The 20,785-nt window shown below is 41.9% G+C and overlaps 1 protein-coding gene across 1 annotated transcript; it reads left to right on the top strand.

The window, feature by feature from the left end:
• The first annotated feature begins 5,082 nt into the window (after positions 1-5,082).
• nup160 (nucleoporin 160) lies at positions 5,083-20,347 on the top strand. Its single transcript, XM_023327111.1, has 34 exons — positions 5,083-5,379; positions 6,659-6,767; positions 6,848-7,058; positions 7,551-7,773; positions 7,849-8,039; positions 8,777-9,013; positions 9,096-9,193; positions 9,264-9,348; positions 9,559-9,627; positions 10,276-10,359; positions 10,745-10,915; positions 11,752-11,851; positions 11,949-12,114; positions 12,232-12,365; positions 12,454-12,608; positions 13,401-13,537; positions 13,616-13,686; positions 14,351-14,501; positions 14,579-14,648; positions 15,269-15,367; positions 15,458-15,577; positions 15,654-15,749; positions 15,826-15,920; positions 16,110-16,206; positions 16,913-17,018; positions 17,349-17,509; positions 17,589-17,649; positions 18,241-18,357; positions 18,452-18,575; positions 18,657-18,755; positions 19,380-19,521; positions 19,753-19,878; positions 19,971-20,066; positions 20,165-20,347. Exons 1-34 carry the CDS (start codon positions 5,289-5,291, stop codon positions 20,261-20,263), a joined length of 4,191 nt encoding a protein of 1,396 aa, XP_023182879.1. The 5' UTR covers positions 5,083-5,288; the 3' UTR covers positions 20,264-20,347.
• Positions 20,348-20,785: the final 438 nt, after the last annotated feature.

Genomic DNA, 20,785 nt, shown 5'->3' with positions numbered 1-20,785 from the left:
TGGGTTTTTAGTCTAGATCTAAAGAAACTCAGTATTTCAGCTTTTTAACAATTTTCTGGAAGTTTGTTCCTGATTTGTGGTGTATAGAAACTGAATGCTCCTTCTCCATATCTGGTTCTGGTTCTGGGGATGCAGACCAGAACCAGAAGACCAGCATCGTTTTAACACATCATGGTCCCACATCTTTCATCCTCCGACGTCACATCATCATCACACATCTTCACACTGCAGCATTATCACAGCAATGTGTTATATGCAGTGATGGCATAGTTATTTTTGAAAAAGTAACTTTAATCGGATTACTGATTACTCCTTGAACAAGTAAGTTACATTAAAAGTAAGTCTTAGTTACTTTCAGCAGGTGTTGACAGTAATGTTCCACCACCTGTGAAAACTACATTGAGCTTTGCCAAAACTTAATTGCAAGTTATTGTATGATGGTAACATCAACTATGTGTCTCTACTTATAAGGTTGAACTGAAGGGGGGATTGGTTAATTGTTACAACAGTACAAAAAAAACTAGTAGTTTTTGTGTGTTCCACTCAGGGGTGGATCTAGAAAAATATCTTTGGGATGGCAAGAGGGGGGCAAGGTTTTTTCAGGGGTGGCATATATATATATATATTCTCACGTTTAGCTTACACAGACCTAACATTGGCCTTAATTTACTTGTTGCAAAATATTGTTTTTAACTTGCATTGTTTCAAAATTAGCTTCATGTAGCACTGAGAATTAAATATAATTTCTTAATGTAGTATAGTTAATTATTTTTACGTCTTTGGTACTGCTGCTAATTGATATGTATTACTGGATTGGACAGCGCCTATTAGTCACTATGTGATGCATTGAGTTATGTCCAGAAAACCATTCTATTCCAATGTAGGACGAGCAGAAATCTGTCACAAAAATATTAGTAGCGCCATCATTTATTATCAGATATATTTATTAAATACAACTTAAAATAAAGCTCAGAAAACTGATGTTTGATACATAAATATTGCATCCTTTTTTTCTGATACAAATCTATAAACAGTTTGGTTTCTGTTAGTTCTGTCAAGATGCAAGAAAGGGCAAATTTCTCTTATATTGGTCAGTTTTATTTTAAATATGCTGTAGGAGCCATAGTTTGATGACTGTTATAAATATCACCACACAGTAAAAAATGCTGGGTAAAAGCTGTTGGGTCATAGGTTGGGTTAGTTTGACCAAATATTGGGTCAAAAATCATAACTCAAGCACTGCGTCAGAAATTTACCGGAACTCTACAGCTTGACGCGATTTGTTCCGTATTTCTATAAATGTCCCGACAGACACACCTGTCACACACATATCAACACTAAGTGTAACAATAATGACCAAAATAAAACACAGGAAATATAGAGGTCAGCTAAATTGTCGTGGCGGGATGTAAATAGGACCCCCAGAACGCTACGGACCGACGCTGTTGCGGTTGCCTAGAGACGGACACTACGCAGCCGCGGTGAGCTGCTATCTTTTTAAAACGTCCTCGACCCGATACCATCATGTCCTTAGAAGCAAAACCTCTTGTAAAGACACAGACCTGAAAAGGAAGACGCAAATCCCAGGCTGAACAATGTTAGTGTGAGGATGAATACAGGCAATTAAAACAAACGTGTTCGTCCTGGCGCGGTGTGTTGCTTGATGTCAGAATGAACAGGAGAGGAACTGCGGACCCGGCAGAACCTGAAGAACCACACATCAGTGTCTCTTCATCCCTCCATCATCTCCTGAGGGTGATATGGTACAGAACATTTTGCTGTGCTTAAGTTTCTTATTGTGCTTGTGGTAGACTGTTATGTTTTGATCATTTGCTTATTTAATGTTAATATCAGCCAAAATACTGTAAGTGGCCATTTAAAGAACAAATCATACAAATAGATTAACGGTAAATGCATAAATATTTCCTACTTTATGTTTGTTAGGGCTTTCTGTGTGTTTTATTAAGAAATGTTGACATCTGTAATTAATTCAGTGTTTATTTAATGTATTATTAATGTCAGACGTTAATCATGTTAGACGTTGATTTGACCTCCTGCCAGGGAGGTCAAACTAACCTCCCTGCGGCTCTAGATGGGGGCCAACAAGCGTACAGAAGAAATTATGCTAAATAAATGTATTTTGTTAATACTGCAGTGGTGGATTATTTTAACCATCACAATTTTAACTTTAACGTTGAATTAAACATTATACTGCTGCACTTCTAGCTGCTGTATAAAAATAGGATCACACTTTCCATCTAATAGGTCAGGGCTCTGCAACCTGGATCTCTGGATGCACAAGTTGCTCTTGGCTCACTTATTATATCAGATGATGACATATTGCTCTGTTTTTTTTTTCATTCTTTTTTAAGTGTTGCCATGAAAAAACACTGAGTAGCCTGGCCCTCATGGTAAATTTGGTCTAGAACCAGCCTCCAAACGTAACTCATTATTTCTATAAATATTTTGGTAATACTCTTTACAATACCAGAATTTTCACATAACTATATTTAATCAGGTGTTATGATCATTCACTCAGTACTTGAGCAGTTTACCAAATATTTTTTTACATTTGCTTAATTAAACGTGTTTAAGGCATGCTACTCTGATTGGAGTACAATTTTGGATTGCTCTATGGATCACTTTTTAAAAACAAACAACACTGCCATAAAATATCGTCTATCACTGCAGCGGCCACCCCACCCCATGGTGGGCATCCCTTATCTTAATTTCTGAAAGGTGGCAACCCTATTCAGGTCCCAAAGTTCATGAATATCAGACTGACAGTTTTATGTCTCTGTGCGGCCAACTGCATCTTTTTTTTAAAACGTTCACGTAGAAGCCGCGTCATATTTTTATCCAACATGGCGCATGCCCGTCACGCTCATTAATAACAAAATTGGCGCCATTAGTCACTGTTGCCAGATTTGAAATTTTCCCAATAAAAACACAGGGTACAGCTAAACCTGTAAAACCTGCCCAACTGCAAAGAAACAGTATGAATCTAAACCTCCAATAAAACTCATGTTAATAGCACTATATGTTTTATTCATAATCTATCCCTAATATTATTAGAATATGTTTTGAAAAAAAGAATCAACTTACAATATCAATAAAGCTGAACTGATAATGTGCAGTGGTTGCATAAAACAACATAGTGATCAAATTGTGTACAGACAACAGCTCAGTGTGTCTACACCCCCTAAAAACTTTCTGTCAGCTGCCGGCTGTTACCCTGAATTATGTCACTGAGTCATGGCAGGACAGTGCTTCCCATATATGGAGGGGGAAAAAAATCATAGTCTCAGTCCATTGAACAATACAGAATATATACAAGAAAAGAGCTTTTTATTATATTTTTGTACCATCATAGGCCACAAATAGTTTTAAAATTTACATTTTTTGTGTGTAACTAATGTCATATATTTCCTACATTATACTAAAACAATAACTGTGGTTGGGTTTAATTCTCTTTCCAATCTCTAGTGTAAGAGAGTTCAGGACGCCCCCTTGTGGATTTAAATGATCCCTTCACTCCTTTCAGCGCCTGAGATTTATTGCTGGCGTGTTTTTCAAAGAAAACATTTAAAACCCATTACGTTAGAGCCACGTAACAGAAGCATGTTTTCTGATTGCTGGTTCAATACAAACACAAGTTTCAGACCAAATGTGAAGATCTATGAATTAAAAGCTCCCGCTCCATCCATTTTCCGCAGGTAAGTCTGTAAATGTAACCATCAAAAGCCAAATAACAAACTCATGTGACATTTTAAAACTCAAAATGCACATTTCACTGACCTAGAAGAAGAGCTGTTGAGTAAAGTCATTTCCGACTATGAGCTCTCATTCATTTTGCAACATTTTTCTGTTGGATAATAAAATAAGGAATAAAAAGAAGAAAAAAAAATCTGAAGAGCCGCTTTCGAGCCGAAAGAGCCGACTCTTTTTAGTGATCCGAGCCAAAAGAGTCAGAATTCCCACGCTGCGGTGAGCTCCCACTTCCCCGAGCTCAGACAAGTGGTCAGTCCCACGGTAACCTGATTGATTCTAGTATATCTCCTGCACAGAGAGACCCCACCTCCAGGAATACAAATGGAAACTGATCTTAGAGTTTTCGATTCCCAGACGAAACATTGGCTAAAACAAAAACAAATACGTGAAGACTAATTTATACTGACCTGCATTATTATGGAGAATTAGCTTTCTCTGATATACATTCTGATATACATTTTTATGTTTTTCTTGTTTGTAGTCGCAGAAATTAAAGGTTCTGCGACTTTAATTATAATATTAAAGTTATTTTAACTTTTAATATCAACATTTAAAAGATTTTTAACTATTGATATTACTGTTTTTAAATATAGATACCACCAAGAAATGAATTTTGCGCATAGGTTAGAAAACCTATGCACTTCCTAAGGGCTAATAATAAATATTTAACTTGTATATGAAAGCATTTTTAAACAACTAGTTTAAAAACGATTGTTTCTACAGCTGATTCCTAAAGAGCTTGCATAAGATCAAAACTTTATTTCATATTTTTGTAGTTTAAAACAAAAATGTGGAGCTGAAATAGTTTTAAACTTTTTGTTATTTTAAGTTTCAAAAAATCAAATTTTTGCAGCAGCTTTAAGAAAACTGAAATATTTTTGTCCTAATAACCTCATGAGTATATGACTATGAACGTAATAAAAATTACGTTTATAATTTTTATTACGTAATAAAAATAAACGTAATAAAAATGCCTCCAACTCAGTTTTAATGGAAATTCACCCCCCCACCCCCCAATAAAAATAATGAATAATAATAATAAAAGTTATTATTATTATTATTATTATTATTATTATTATTATTATTATTATTATTATTATTATTATTATTAATAGCAGTAACTTGATGTTTTTTTCATTTAAACAGTTTCACACCCACTCATTAAAATAGCTGAAAGAATATTCTTTTAATACAGGCAGCCTATTTTAATTTATATAGTCTGACTTCTGCACTTTGTCCCTGAGAAGAGTTTTTAAACTATATTTCCTTGTTCCTGCACCAGTGACAGTAATTATTCATTGTAAAGATTCTTTGTATTTTGAAGCCATCGGAATAATGTGTTTACGTAAAAATAGCTCCGTTTTCCAGCAGCTTTACGTGTCTGTGACGTAACGTTTCCACAACGCAGCTTAGCCAATGAGGAGGAGGGGCGTTCCCTTTTCTGTGTCTGTGAACTAAAAGCTGTTTGAAAGACCGGCGCGCGCAGCCGTGGCCTGGCACGCAACCAGGAAGAGAAGATGGCGGCTGTTTTGGAGCGCAGTCTCGTGGAGATCTGCGGGTTCGGGCGGGAAGCGGAACGGCGATTCAGAGAGGTCACAGTGAGTCCAGGTGAGAGTCAGGTTCTGACGGATGCAGGCGGAACTGAGTTCTGGTCCTAAATGTACTGTAAAAGCAGTTGGACCGGCAGGTTGAAGCTAACACCAGCTAGCAGTGCTGCTATCTGTCTGTGCTCATGGTCCTCACTGGTTTTAGCTGTGCGGTGATGGGCACCAGACAGCTGGGTTTAAGCAGGTCAGGCACCAGTTAATAAGCCTCGTCAATAAATGAGGCTTATTAACTGTTAATAGGAGTTAATTAGTTACTGGCTCATACTGGCATCAACACACAGACCAGTCTTCTTAAATAGTTCAGACCGTAAAATCTACTGCTTTTTCCGGTTCTGATCAAACGTCTGGATCCAATCAGAACCATTCTTAGACCTACTTTGTGTGGGAGATTATAAGTGCTTTGCAAAATGAAGGGAAGCATGCACCGATATTAGAAAGTAGGCCAAAAGCGATATCCTTTTGGCGGAAGACCTTTTACACCCCACAATCCTGGACTGCATCATTGTCACATGCCCAAACAAGTACCACATGGCCAACCCCATCCAGAAACCCCAAAAGACAACAACACGGAAATAAACATCTGATGGACCAATTCCGATATGTTGAGAGTTGACTGACACTGGGCGTTGTTATGCTGATATATTGTGTTTCCACACAACTGGATCAGTCTCCTTTGACCCTGATATCATAAAAGTTTAAGGGTAGTTGTTGATGCAAATGGTGGCACAACCAGTTATTAAGTTTATTAGACAATAATTTTTTCAGGACCAGATTCTTTTGGATAGCTTTTCCCTTGATCAAAGAAATTAACATGTAAAAACACCTTTTTGTATTTACTCTGTTTGATGTTCGAGAAAATCAGAAGAAATCTGTGTAAGTAGTCTTTCAGCACCGTAGTAAATGGAAATTAATGCAAGGATGAAAAACCTTTTTCCAACAAGAAATGCTTAGAAAGCAAAATAGCATGATACTGAAGGCTGCCAAGATGCAATGAAGGAAAGCTGACATCTGGAGAATAAATTCCACAAATATGGTTGATTTATGTAATTTTTAGAATTAAAGTGCAAACATACTTGAGTCAGAAAGACAAACATCCAGCAGTTCAGTAAAAGTTCAGCTGAAGTTAAACTGGGATTGTTAGGAACCAAGCTCTGCAGTCTGTACACTGATGAAAACAAAGATAGTCTATGGGGGAAACGAGCTTCACCCTGCTGAGATCCCACTCCTGATTGTCCAGTGTCCCATTTCTGTGGCTAACAACTTACCACGCCTATCTGCAGGTGTAAGCGCTCCTCCGGGCGGGTTAAAGTTTGCAGACAGCGCCGGTGCATTCCATTACAATGAGAGTGGCAAGCTGCTGTCTGTCACCAGCAACCGCTTCATCCACTGGTGAGTGGGTGACACATCGTGGCTTTTCTAAAACAACATTGGTTGCTGCTATGTTCGAGTCTTCTCTGGTTTTGCTTCAGGTGGACGTCAGGGGACACAGTGCAACTGGTGGAGGAGTCTCTGGACACCAACCTGCTGAATAATGGTGTCAGACTGAAGTTCACCTACTGCAGTGTCCTGGCTGGTGGAGTCACCGTCCACGAGACCCTAAACAACATCATCATCCTCATCTGCACCAATCATACTGTCCACAGACTGGTTCTTCCTCATCCGGCGCGCATGTACCGCAGCGTGAGTTCCCATCAGGAATATTTCCTGTTCCTCGATCTGAACGATCTGCTGAGCTTCTTCTGCAGCCTTCCAGCCTGCAGCTAATTGGCAGATTCTTCTCGGTCTTCTTCTCTGGTCCAGATAAACTCTGCATTGCAAAACCAAAATCTTACCAAGTCTTTTTGGTCTAGTTTCTACTGCAAATATCGTAATACTCTTGAAATAAGACAAGCACATTATAGGAGCTCATTTTAAGTCAATAATTCCTTAATTTTGATGAAGAAGTATTAACTACAAGTGAAATAATCTGCCAGTGGAACTTTCATTTAAACTTAAGACATGGAAAAATGTCTTGCTCCACTAGCAGATTTAACTTACAAGTAGTATTTTTTACAGACTTTGCGCCGGAAACAAGACCAAAAATACTTGGTAAGATTTTGTGTTTTTGCGTTTCTTGACGTGTGTTGTTGCTGATATAACACATGATCCGTGATGGACGTTGTTTTGTTCCAGGAGCTGGTTACAGAGCGCCACATGCAATCTGTCTTCACCGATGTGATGAAGCTTGACCTTCAGGACCCGGCCCACTGCGCCGTAATTCCCGGCTGGGCGGGGCACACGGCGATTCCTGGCGCTGTGACGGCATGGCTCAGTTTTCCCGGAGACGCTCACTTTGCTCTGGCTGCGCCTGCAGGAGGCATCACAGTGGTGACGCTGCCACCTCACAATTCGCAGGGTGAGTCACGCGACCTCGCTGTGATTCTGTGTGCGAGGGCAGGCAGTCGAGCTGTGTCCGTGCTCATGTCTGCAGGCAGCGTGTCGGTGGTGGAGCTGAAGAGGAGCTCCATGATGAGGAGGATCTCCGGCTGGATGCCCACCGCCATCCGGGGCGAGCAGAGTCCGGCTGACCTGGTCCTGAATCTGGCGGTCCGGGAGGAGGAGGACGATTCGCTGATCTTCGCTCTGTGTCAGGATCACCGGCTGCGCATGTGGTCGCTCACGGTGGGTCTGTTGTGAGGCTTTAAATGTTCTGTAACTTAATCAGAATAGAACTAGGACAGAAATTATTAACTGTGATTTATTGATTATTGAAATAATCAACTAATTTAGTAATCGATTATTCCTTAACTGGAGTATTAACTCAAAAAGCCCATTTACTGAAAGAACACAGTCAGGGCAGTAATTAAGCCAAAACTGTGCAAAAACTATATTTATTTTGCATTTAAGATTAAAAAAAAACTTTGTCTTTAAATACCTTGTAACCCAAAGTGGCTAATGGGTTTTGCTTCAACCGGTTGAAATTGTGTAAAAGAATCTATTACATCTCCTTGTGTTTTCCAATTATTAATTGATTAATCCAGAAAAGGAAGGCCAATGGATCAACCCTGCATTGGTGTTAAGTCAAACAGAATGGTATGCTATGTTATAGCATTATAGACAATAAAATGCTTATTTTCTCATTTGAAAAAGTAATTTGTTTATTTTTTTATAATTTATTTCTAATATTGCACAAAAAAGTGATTAAATAAAACATCTGCAGAATGTACCTTTTTTTTTGTCCAATTAATTGTCAGAATAATTGATTGCTATAATAATTGTTTGCTGCAGCCCTAAATAGAACCGGGCTGTTTAGGGCTGCAAGATATTTCTTGAACTGAAGTATCTAGAACAGATACTTCAATTCAAGAAATATCTAATGATGCTTCTTGAACTGAACGTGGTTCTGTCTCCCTCCCCAGGAGCAGACATGCCTCTTAGAGGCCGACATGTTGGAGTACATGCCGGCCTGTAAAGGCGTGAGGCGGCTGTCGGGTCAAGGTCACCGTCTGAGGCTCGCCTTCTCATCCAGAACCGGGCTGTGTCTGTGCGTGCATCTGGCCGTCCCGCAGAGAGGACAATTCATCGTCCTGCAGCTTGTCGCCACGGACAACAACCGCTACAGCCTGGAACACATCTCTTCTCTGTTCAGCACGCAGGTGAGCCGCCGTAGAACTGCGGGTCCAAATATACGAGACAGCTCTGTCGTAAACTGATCTGATGGGATTTTTTGTGCTGCAGGAAACTCTGGTGGACTTCGCCCTGACCCCGACCGACGTGTGGGCTCTGTGGGTGGACGAGTCCAACTCTGCCGTGGTCAAGTACATCAACTTCGAACAGTAAGTAGGAACATTACATGCTTTGCCGTCTCAGAGGTTCTGATTTAAACTCAGTGTCTCTGCTTTCCAGCAACACAGCAGGTCAGTGGAACCAGGTGTTTGTTCAGCCACCACCAGAAGAAGAAGTCTTAATAGGAGTAGACCTGGACCCCAGGGTAAGTTCAGACGCACACCAGCGAAAAACAGAAAATACACCCAGTAATCAGGGCTTTCCACCAGCTTTATCATTTTCAGGTTGTTCCAGAGCCTGTAGCAGTTTGTTGCTCTGGTACTGAGCTTACTGGGTCCATAGTGGGTTCAATGTGTTATTTGGGACGAGACTTTCTGTGTTTATCTGCTTTATCTCCTCCATGCTGCTGTTTCAGGAGACCTACCTGGAGCATCTCTTCTCTCCGCTGCGTTTCACTGCGACAGCCATCGTCAGAGCCTTGCAGGTGAGTCCACCTGTCGGCCATTTTTGGCTGGAGTTCACAGGTTTGGAGGGTTCTTAAAATCCTTGGAAATGCTTGAATTTAAATTAGGTGTTTTCAAGGTTTGAAAGTGCTTGATATTCAAACTTCACAGTTTGGTAATAAATAGCAATCTAACATTTGATTACAAGCCTAAATTTGGAAAACATTATTTACAGTTGAAATCATATATTTAAAGATGATAAAGACACATATACACATTTTTTTCTCTGTCTGAAGTTAATTCAGACTAAACTTTTCTTCTTTTTTGTTAGTCAGAAATACCAAAATTATTCTGTTTGCAAAATGCTAGAAACTTAGCGAGAAACTTTTTAAAAAATATATTTTTTTGTCACTTTCTCAAACCAGTCAGGCGTGCAGGGTGTGTGTAAGAGAGACACCGTAATATTCTGTTAGATTTTAGATTAGCTTGTCCCTGCTGCAGAATGTAGAATATTTTTTATTCTACATATTATATCATATAATAGTGAACTGAACCTGTCTTCTTTAGTTAATTTGTATTGTTTTTCTTTCCAAAGTCTGGTGCTGGAAAAGTTTTAAAATGCTGGAATTTTACTGTGAGAAAAGTGTTCAACAGAGCTGCGTCTTCACAGTTTTGTGTCGTTTCTGCAGATCTTTCGTCGTGGCTCTGATAAGGTCTTGGATCCATCCTGGGAGAATCTGAAGAAGGAGGTGACCCAGGCCGTGGAGAGCGAGGTAACGGTCTTGATTTCCTGAACAGCTGATGGTTGAGCAGGTGGTGACAGATACCTGGTGAAACCAGGGCAGTAGGTGGCGCTGTGTGACATTCCTAAAGATTGAAACCAGGCTAACTCTTTCAGGATGTTATTTATCCCACAAAACCCTGTTTAGAACAAAGAAACAGGCAGTGGGTAAAGATAAGTCAACCTTATTTCTAAAGTACCAGACGTCTTCTTCCAGGCGAGTGTGTGTGTGACGTGTGCTGAACATGTTGACTTCCTGAAAATGATTCAACAGAGAGTTTCAGCCACACTAAATAATCTCTAAATGTGTTCAGAGGCTGTCTGAAAGATTAAACTCGCCTGTGCTGATTCACCTTCTACACTCTCCCTCCATGCAGCTGCAGAGCAGCGTCACAGAGTTCGAGTTTTCTCAGGAGGAGTACCGCCAGCTGCAGGTGGAGTTCTGGTCCCGGTTCTACTCTTGTTGTCTGCAGTACCAGGAGGTGGAGTCCACTCCGCTGGGTCTGACGGTCAGCCACCACACCGGGATGGCCTGTCTGCTCCGTAAGGTGGGGGTGGAGCCTCTCATTGACTAACCTGTGAAAGCAGGGAAGCACAGATTAGTTGCTGCCTGATTGGCTCTTAGATTTTTATTCAGAAAAATATTCCTGTAGAAAAATTAACAAAGGACTTTATGAACAACAAGTTGATGGGAAACAGTCAGGAAGTTATTTCAAACTTTAGAGTCTTCATCAGTGCTTTTCATCCTAAATATCCCAGTAGGGGCCGGTTCTGTGTCCTGAACAACACTATTTTTGTTCATAAAGCTCAGTTGTGTGTTAAGATGTAAAGCAACTGAACTTTCTTTTTCAGTCCACTTGAAATGAAAATAAAGTTCTGATTTAAATAAAGTTACATTGTTTATTGACCAATGTAACCTCACCACAGCATTGCAAAAACACAAAATCTTACCACATATTCTTGTTCTAGTTTCTAGTACAAACATCTTGGTACGCTTGGAATAAGACAAAACTATCCTACGAGTAACTTTTCAGCAAGCTACAGGATCTTGTTTTAAGTCAATGCTTAAATATTGAGAACAAACTACTTGTTATAAGTTCAATAATCTGCCAGTGGAAAAAGACAATTCAACATATAATATGGAAAATATGCCTTGTTCCACTAGCAGATTATTGTACTTATAACTAGTACTTTTTTTATTAGCAATATGAAGTTAATTTTGTCTTATTTCAAGTGTAATAAGGCGTTTGGATCAGAAAGTAGATCTTCATTTTGTGTGTTTTTTGCAGTGGTGTCTCTGCTCAGCTGGTCCAATCAGATCTGTCGGTAGTGGCAGCTGGTCAACAGGTTGAGGGTTGATCTGTTTTTCCTGTCTCTGCTTCAGGGCTTCGTCTCGTTCCTGCTGCCGTGTTTCGCTGTGGATCACCTGTACCTGTCCCTCGATCCATACCTGCTGTCTGAGGAGGACACGCCCATCAGCGACGGTAACCAACCACTGCTGCACAGATGAATGTCTCGGCTCTGCGTGTTTTAATATGAATTCCTCTGTTCACACGGCCTGTTCTTCCTGTCCTCCCTCAGATCCCGACGCGGCCCGAGACATCCTGCAGCTGGTCCGGACTCTGCGGCTCGTCAGCGACGCCGTTTCTGCAGAGATGGCATACGAGATGGAGAAAGCTCTGGAGTACCTCCAGACTCCTGAGAAAGCTGCCGAGCTGGTCCTGGAAAACATGGTGTGCAATGACAAGTAGGTCACCTGACGGGAAGGCCAGGCTCTGAGCCCGACCAGATCAGACACATTTTCCACTCTTTGGTGGTTCCAATCAGTTAAGAGCTTAACAAATTATTGCCCTTTCTTCTGTAGAGATGGCGTGATCGAAGACATCCAGAACAAACTTCAGGATATCCGGAGTCCCATAGCAGCCATGGTGGCTCTGCTAAGGGAGCTGGACCTGGAGACGGACTCTGAGCTGGGCGGAGACGGGCCTGTCGCTCCAGGTAGAAGGCCCGAAACGCAGACGGGGGCGTTTGGTGGGTGTGAAAGCCCCCGTCTGTAATCCTGTAATCCCTGCTCTGTGTCTTTCAGGTCTGAACGTCAGGATGAGCCTGTCTCAGCTCTACGGCAGCAGCTGCGCCGTCTCCGTCATCTGTCAGGGCGTCTGCCACATGGCCATGACCCGAGCGCAGTTCTGCAGAGACCTGCTCATACTGCAGAAGCTTTACCTGCACTTCGGAGACAACGTACGTTCAACCTGAAGCGTCACATGTAGTGTTGCAACCATTAATGGATTATTGAAATAATCATCAACTAACTTAGTAATCGATTAATAGTTAACTGGAGTATACAGACTCAAAAAATACATTTTGCATTTAAGATTTTAAAAAAACATTCTGGAAATACTCAGAACTCAAATGCTTCACTTGGTTGAAATTCTGTAAAAAAAAAAAAAAATTTGACTTTTCACACGTTGATGTTGGAAGTATTTTTAACTGCAGATGCATCCTTTGCTTTAAATGACCAAGCGTTCACAAAAGGAGAGTTATGTTGTTGCATTTTAGACAAAAATAAAACATATTTTCTTATTTAAAAAAGGAATTGACTTATTTATTATTTATATTTTAACATATTTCTAATATATAAAAATGCCTGAAGTGGTTAAAGGGAAAAACCTGCAAAATGTGCCAATTTTTTCATTTGATTACTTGTCAGAATAACTGATAGATTAATCAATTACTAATATAATCATTAATCACATGCATGCAGCTCCAAAGTAGTTGACGTTACACTTAAAGTCGCTGACTAATCATTTCTTTCAGAAAATGGCTGAGAGTTTCTTCTGTTTTGAATAAAGCAACTTTAGAAGAGACATAAATGTCCAGATCCATTTATGATGGTTGGAGCTGATAGCTAACACAGAGATTCACATTTCCAACAGCTGCTTTGTGTGATAACAGGTGATGTTACCTGTGGACCAGGTGTGCTCAGGGTTCTGCCTCATCTGTTCTGCATGCTGACTGTGTGTGTGTGTCCAGGTGTTTCTGGGCGGTGGAAACCAATTGCTGCAGCTCCAGCAGGATCTGATCCCGCGGACCTCCCACCTCCTCTCCTCCTACCACCTTCTCAAACACGTCAGTCAGAGCCTCGCCTCCTCCGTTCCCATGGACACCATGTGAGTATGAGCAGACACACAGGTACGCCGATGAGCAGATCCTGCACGACTCTTCCTGACTTCCTGTTGTTGTTTCAGAGATGTGAACCTGCAGCACCTCACAGCGCTGGAGCTGTCGGACACTCCGAGCATATCGACGGGTCGATCAGGTCAGAAACCACACACACTCACAAAGGCTGCTCCCTCTAAGAAGACCTACTGCAATAAGCAATAAATCAATTAATCGCACAGTAAATTCACTTCCATTTGTATGATTGCTTTTCATACCAACTAGCTGTATTTTTGAAAGACAATTTGTTTTCCGGAGACTTCAGTGTCTATTTTATTTAGTGTTTCATTTATTAATTTATTTTATGTATTTTAAATGTTTTCCAGTTCCAGTGTTTGTTAGAATTGAAGGGTAATTTATTTTTGAGACGGTGTACTTGCATTATTATACCATTAGCATTACATTACTTCAAGAATTTTTTCAAGACATAAACGTTGTTTGTCGCGATAACTTCAGGGCTGATTTATCGTTCAGTAAAAACAGGCCGACCTCCGAGCTTCTTTCTTCCTGTGGGAGAAGTTTGTCCCTGAAGTTAGTGATCTGAGCTGCAGTTTGAAAACGTTGAAATCAAAAAATCTGCTCTGATCCAGCTAAATATCAAGTTTATTCATAGTTGGTATTTATTGAATGAAAGGATTAATCTGCTGTTGCATTCTGGTAAAACCATGAAGGAAGACAGTCTGGGCTCATTAGGATTGCTAAAGGTTGTGTTCAGGTTGAAGTGGACTTCTCTGACTCTGCTTTGATCCGAACCGTCTCTGCAGTGCTGAACCCTCAGACGGTCCTGGAGCTCTTCTACCAGACTGCAGCCAGAAGGATCATCGTCTCCCAGATATTTTCCCAGCAGCACCCCGACTCTCCGCTCCTCTGGACTCACATGACCTCCACTGTGGTCCAGCTGCTGGCTCAGCTTCTGTATCCTTCATCAGAACGAGGAGCGAGTCTCACATTCCTTCTGTTCCTGAGTGTTTGTCTTGACTGGTTTGTCCTAGCTGGCCCAGTAACCCTGGCTTCCAGTTCCCAGAGTGTCTGATGGCCAACTGTCAGTTTACTCAGCTGCAGGTGAGTCGGGTTTGTGTCTGAACAGAACAGACCCAAATAATCTTCACATCTGGTCCAGCTTCTGTTTGATTAATCAAGCTGAGTCAGGTCCTGCTGGTTCTGATGTCTCTGTGGGGGGTCTGTGCAACCTTACAAAATTTTAAATTCATGTATCTAAAATTAAGACAATAAAATGTAAATTGGTACATCTTGTTGCGGCAGACCTATTTCATCTTTATGCATTTTATTTATTTATTTGCTTCTTGCGGGACTTTCATTGCAAGAACACAAAATCTTACTAAAACAATTCCTTAATTGTTTGATGAAAAAGTACTTGCATTAACTTATAACATGGGGAAAATGTCTCTTTATAAGTGAAATAATCTGCCAATGGAACAAGTACTCTTTATTAAGAAATTATTTACTTAAAACAAGCCTCTATATCTTGCTGAAAAGTTACTTGTAAGTTTGTCTTATTTGAAGTTTACTAAGATATTTGCACTAGAAACTAGACCAAAACTACTTGGTAAAGCTTTGTCTTTTTGCAGTGTTTCTGTCAGGCAAAGGTTTGATGCTTTCGATTCACAGAACACATCTTCCTCCTCGCCTTTGTCTTACGTGTCCCTCCTGTCCCCCTGCAGGAGTTCGTGCGTCTGGTTGGCCCTTGGTGTCAGGTGAACATCGGCTCTTGCCGCTTCATGCTGGCTCAGTGTCACCTGGCCAACGGAGAGGGCCAGAAGGTAGGGGGAACATTCTGCTGCCTCCATAACCTTTCAGCCTGCTTACCTGAGATCTTGACATCACTTCCTTTCGTGTGTGCGTGGCCCTAGGCTCTGCGGTGTTTCCAGGAGGCGGCGACAGAGGTGGAGAGGGAGGAGTTTCTAATGAAGCTGACAGGCAGCGAGGACGAGGAGGCGGCGGCCAGTCCGAGGCTGCAGTACTACAACAAGGTAAAAACGCTCAGGTGTGTCGCCGCTGCAGGACCGCCTGCATGAGATCACACTCACCTGTCCTGTGTGTGATCAGGTGCTGCGGCTGCTGGAGGACGTGGGTCTTCCTGAGCTCGTCATCCAGCTCGCCTCCCTGGCCATAGCAGAAGCAGACGATGACGTCCACTGTCAGGTATGTGGGCGTGGCCTGTTGCTGCAGGTGGGACGCATGAACAGGTGAACATGCTGGCGTGTGTATCTGCCCGCAGGCGGCGCTGTGGACGAGAATCTTCAAACATCACCTGGATTTGGGACACAACAGTGAAGCTTATGAAGCTCTGACCCAGAACCCCGACAGCAGCATGTACGTCCAGACGCACGCACAGAACCTGGGGGAGCAGATCTGTCCCAGTTTCAGATCAAGCTTTGTTTGTGTGTGATCTTCTGATGGATCCCAGCGATCTGCTCGTGTTTATGTCGTTTAAGTCTCAGTCCTGATTAAAATCAGATCCAGTTTACATGGGAAACAGTTGAACTCCTGTTTGTTTTCCAGGCAGCTGGATTGTCTCCGTCAGCTGGTCGTGGTGCTCTGCGAACGCTCGCAGCTGCAGGACCTGGTCCAGTTTCCCTACATGAACCTGCATGATGAGGTAGGGGCGGGTGGATTTAACATTTTCACAATATTTTCTGGTACTATTGTAACAACGATAAACGTGACGATAAGAACCTTTTACTTTTTCAGGTAACTATATAGCTGTATAGAAATTACAGCCCAACAAACACAAGTACTGTTCTGGGAAAAAAAAAATCTTTATAACACATGTCTTTAGGACACCAGTCACATAAAAAAGTGTGATTTGTGTCACTAAACTGCACATGATAGTTGCATTTAATCCTATTTTCAAATTTGATTTTATTGCTGTCTACTGAGAAAATAGTAAAAATAACAACCCAGACAATACGGGCAGTTTTGGTTGATTTTAAACATCATCAATTGGACTTTATTGTGACAATAATAAATCAAAATTCTTATGATTAGAAATTGATCACAATAAACAATATGATGAGGCGAGACCTAACATTTTCAAAACTTAGATACTACTACAAAACTTGGAGGTGGTCAGTTATCATTGATGATCATTAATGATCGGATACCGTTGGGTATGGAGAGTGATTTTTGAACTTTTGGTAGTTTCCTTCATGATGAACTATTGATCAAGTTGGATTCAATGGTCCACATGGATCTTCTGGTCATTTTCTTCTGCTGGTGGCGGATCTTATATGACCCGTGTGTTTGTCATGAAGCTGCAGCTACACCATGGTTCAGATCTGACATTGTGGTCATGTGACCCCCAGGTGGTCGGCATCATTGAGTCTCGTGCTCGCGGTCTGGATCTGCTGACACACAATTACTACGAGCTTCTGTACGCCTTCCACATCACCCGACACAACTACAGGAAAGGTTGGGCTCAGAGGCTCTCTTTGCTCTAAACCAGTGGTGCCCAAAGTCGGTCCTGGAGGGCCGGCATCCTGCATGTTTTAGTTCTCCCTGGTTTAACGCACCTGGACCAAATGATGGCTCGTTAGAGGCCTAAGAAGAACATTGACATGCTGAAAAGGTTGTTACTACCACCAGGGAGAGAACTAAAACGTGCAGGATGCCAGCCCTCGAGGACCGACTTTGGGCACCCCTGCTCTAAACTAGTCCCAGTGCTAGACTGGTCTCACTGGTCTCTTAGCACTAAAATTAAAGCCAGAACCACTGATGTGAGTCCATCTGTCTGTCTCTCAGCGGGGACAGTCATGTTTGAGTTTGGGATGCGTCTCGGCCGGGAGGTTCGAACTCGACTCGGTCTGCAGAAACAGGTGAACTGCTACCTCGCTGCGCTCAACTGTCTGCGCCTCATCAGGCCCGAATACGCCTGGATCGTCCAACCGGTGTCCGGGAGCACAGTACGTACACACACACACAGCAACATCCACACCCAGTAACACAGCAGTGTGTGTGCATTTAACTGTGTTTCTACTGCAGTACGAGCGACCCGGAGCGTCTCCGAAGAGGAACTCAGATGGAGAGTTTCCAGCAGAGCCAGGTGAGGTGCCGTCCTGTGAGTGGGCTTGGGAGTCTGGAGCTGATCCAGAGTCCGGGGTTCAAGGTGCTTGAAATCCTTGAAAAAGCCTGAGCTTTGATGAGTCTTTCAAGATTTGGAAAGTGCTTGCTTTCTGTATGAAGTCTTAATTTGGAAACATTATTTAAACCAAGTAATTAAAGATAGTAGATGTTTTTTTCCTCACTCTCTGAAGTTTAATCAAACCAAATGTCTCTTGTTTTAACTTAGCTAAAATTAACAAAATTACTTATATTTGCTAAATGCAAAAAAAATTAGCAAGAGCCTTTTTATTTTGGAGTTGTTTTTTTTTTTTTGTAACTTTCTCAGTCCTGTCAGGTGTGTAAGAGAGACTTTTCAAAACATAAAATGTTGTATTTTAGTTTACTCTGTCCTGCTGTGGAATAGTGCCACAAAAAGTTATTAACAGTAAAAATGATATGTATTCTTTAATTCATTTGTATTGTTTTATCTCCAAAGTGTGGTTCTAGATCAGTTTGAAAACTTGAAGATGCGTCAAATGTACTTACATGTTACTGCGGGAGAAGTGTGTGAATCCTGAGTGTGTTTCTGCAGCTGCAGGTAGGCGACAGGTGGACATCCTGGAGCTCCATGACCTGGAGAAGGAGTACTTCCTGTCCCGAGCTCGCCTCACTCTGGCTCAGCACCACCCGCCATCAGCAGCCATCGCAGGTATGCGGCGATGAGCTGAGAATAAATTGATGAAGTAATCAATTTATCCTGAACTGTTGATCGACCGGCTGATGGTTGTCACTCTCTGATCCAGGCAGCGCGTCTGCAGTCGAGCTGGTTCTGCTCCTGGTCCAAACTGGACTCTTCGACTCTGCTCTGTCGCTCAGTCGCATCTTCAAACTGGATCTGAGTCCAATCTTCGACGCCCTGGCCTTCAAGTGGGTTCACAGGAAAACCTGCTCCCTCCGCCTGCTCTTCTCTCCGTGTCTGATTACCTGCCTTGTTGTTTACCTGTCCAGATGCATCCAGCTGCAGTCCGGGGGGGAGGAGCCTCAGAGTGAAGCTTGGAGCTGGTTGGCTGCTAACCAGCTCTCTGTCGTTAACACTAAAGAGTCCAGGTGCGTTGTCGCTAATAATCTAGGACTGGGTGATATGACTGAAAAACATGTCACCATATGTGTTTAATATCAGTTAATATTGATAATTATTGATGAGGTTTTTTTTGTTTTAAATATCTGAAATTCTGCCAACCTGGTGACATGATCTGTCATGTTTTATCCAGTTTTCTCTAGTTGTTTTTCTCTTGTTCTCCTTTCACTCCACACTGGTTTTTATTTGTAATTAGTTATGAGACACTGTGGTGAAACATGAAACTGCTTCAAGTTACTCAGCAGGTTGTTGCTAGGTAACCAAAGAATGAGTGAGTTAGTTGCTTCAAGTTACTCAGCAGGTTGTTGCTAGGTAACCAAAGAATGAGTGAGTTAGTTGCCACTCACCATGTTTTGCCGACCGTGAGAGATTACCTCTGCCTACATCTCCCAGAATGCTGTGCAGTTCTGGCTCAGAGTTCAGTGAAATTATTAAACATTCTATCAGACATATCATATCTTTTGATATCCAGTCTTTCACAACATATATTATTGATTTATTGCCTAGCTCTATGATAATCACGCTGATCAATCAATTGATCAATAAGCAGCAGAACTGCAGACTGATCTGTAACCACTGGGACTCTTCCTCAGTGCCACAGACGAGGCCTGGCGGCTGCTGGCCTCCTACCTGGACAGGTATCCCTCCACCAACGGGCAGCATCACCGCCACGTCATCCACAAGCTGCTGTCACATGGTGTGCCGCTGCCTGATTGGCTACTGCAATCCTACAAGGTGAGAGGGGGCGGGGTTACACTTTTCAACAGCTGAGCTGTTATTTGACCTCAACAATCTTCGGTTCATCGGTTTATTGATTTTTTAGATGTTCTGAATGAACTGAAGTCCATCGGTGATCGGTGCGACATGAAAGTCCAATTAAAACGTGTGTGTATATTTACCTGTTGTGTAATTTGTGGTTACCTTGTGTATTTGTTTATCTGTGGATACCCTGTTTATATTTTCTAGTGTGTGGACGCTCCCTCACTGCTGCGTCTCCTGCTGAACTTTGACCTCTTAGAATCAGCCGCGGAGCTCGTGTTGGAGTACGTGGACGCCGTCCTCGGCCGTGGACATCAGTACTTTGGGATTGAGGTACGGGTTCTCTCAGCCGTTGCTGTCAGGGTTTTTGGTAGAGTAATTTAATGTTTTTTATTGTTCCTGTTTTTGTTTTTTTTTTCCTCCAGAGGCCGCTGTCAGCCACGTCGCCGCCCGCCTGGCTACCGTACACTGCCATCGATCAGCTTCTGCACGCCTTGAGCGAGACACAAACACACGGCAACGTGAGTCACTTCCTGTTTGCATCCCAGCTTTTTGTTTACCCACTTCCCTGCTCGAGTTTAACTCAGGAAATATTCTTTCTTTTTTTTTTTTTTTCTAGCTTCACATCAAAGTTCGAGACAAACTGGACGAGTATCACAACATGGTGCAACAGACGACGGAACACCGACTCGCCTCTCAGAGACGAGTGGCAGCATGAGACGAGTCGCTGCCACCCGGATCATCTACCAGTTTTCTATTTGTTTTTTATGTGTAAATCTTCTAATTAAATTCTTTTCTAACATTTCTTTTACTGTTGTTACTCTGACATAAATTTTTAGATCTTAAAGATAAATGGAAAGATGGATAAAGACTCCGGTTTCATGATTTTACCCAACACTAGAAGCGGAATGCCTCCCTCTGGTCCAGACCATATAGCCAAGTGGATCTCTGGAGCTGTGGTTCTCCCCGACCTCCTTCCCAGCTTGGCTGACTGTTAAAATCTCAGCAAAACAAAACGAAGTTTGTTCATGTACGTGTCTTTTGTTTGGCTGCTGAATCAAGAGGGGGAGGAGACATTGAGGCACAAAGGTGTTCAGGCATCGGCATTAGATACAAGGCTTTGCATGTTTTGAGAGTCTAACAATTATATTTTTAAAAATTTTAAAACGGCTTTTGTCTAAAATATCAGATTTAAAATGTTCATAGTCACTACACAACATTTATAGACTCAGAATATATA

This window comes from Xiphophorus maculatus, chromosome 2 (assembly GCF_002775205.1).
Source record: "Xiphophorus maculatus strain JP 163 A chromosome 2, X_maculatus-5.0-male, whole genome shotgun sequence".
Taxonomy (NCBI): Eukaryota; Metazoa; Chordata; class Actinopteri; order Cyprinodontiformes; family Poeciliidae; genus Xiphophorus; species Xiphophorus maculatus.
The sequence above is the reverse complement of the archived record's forward strand: the minus strand, read 5'-3'. Positions and strand labels throughout refer to the sequence as shown.

Bases quoted from the DNA above. Each gene is read 5' to 3' on its own strand.
- nup160 (XM_023327111.1), top strand. From the start codon at position 5,289: ATGGCGGCTGTTTTGGAGCGCAGTCTCGTGGAGATCTGCGGGTTCGGG. The intron at 10,916-11,751 runs GTGGGGGTGGAG...TCTCTGCTTCAG, and splicing joins TGGCCTGTCTGCTCCGTAAG to GGCTTCGTCTCGTTCCTGCT. The intron at 17,510-17,588 runs GTACGTACACAC...TTTCTACTGCAG, and splicing joins AACCGGTGTCCGGGAGCACA to TACGAGCGACCCGGAGCGTC.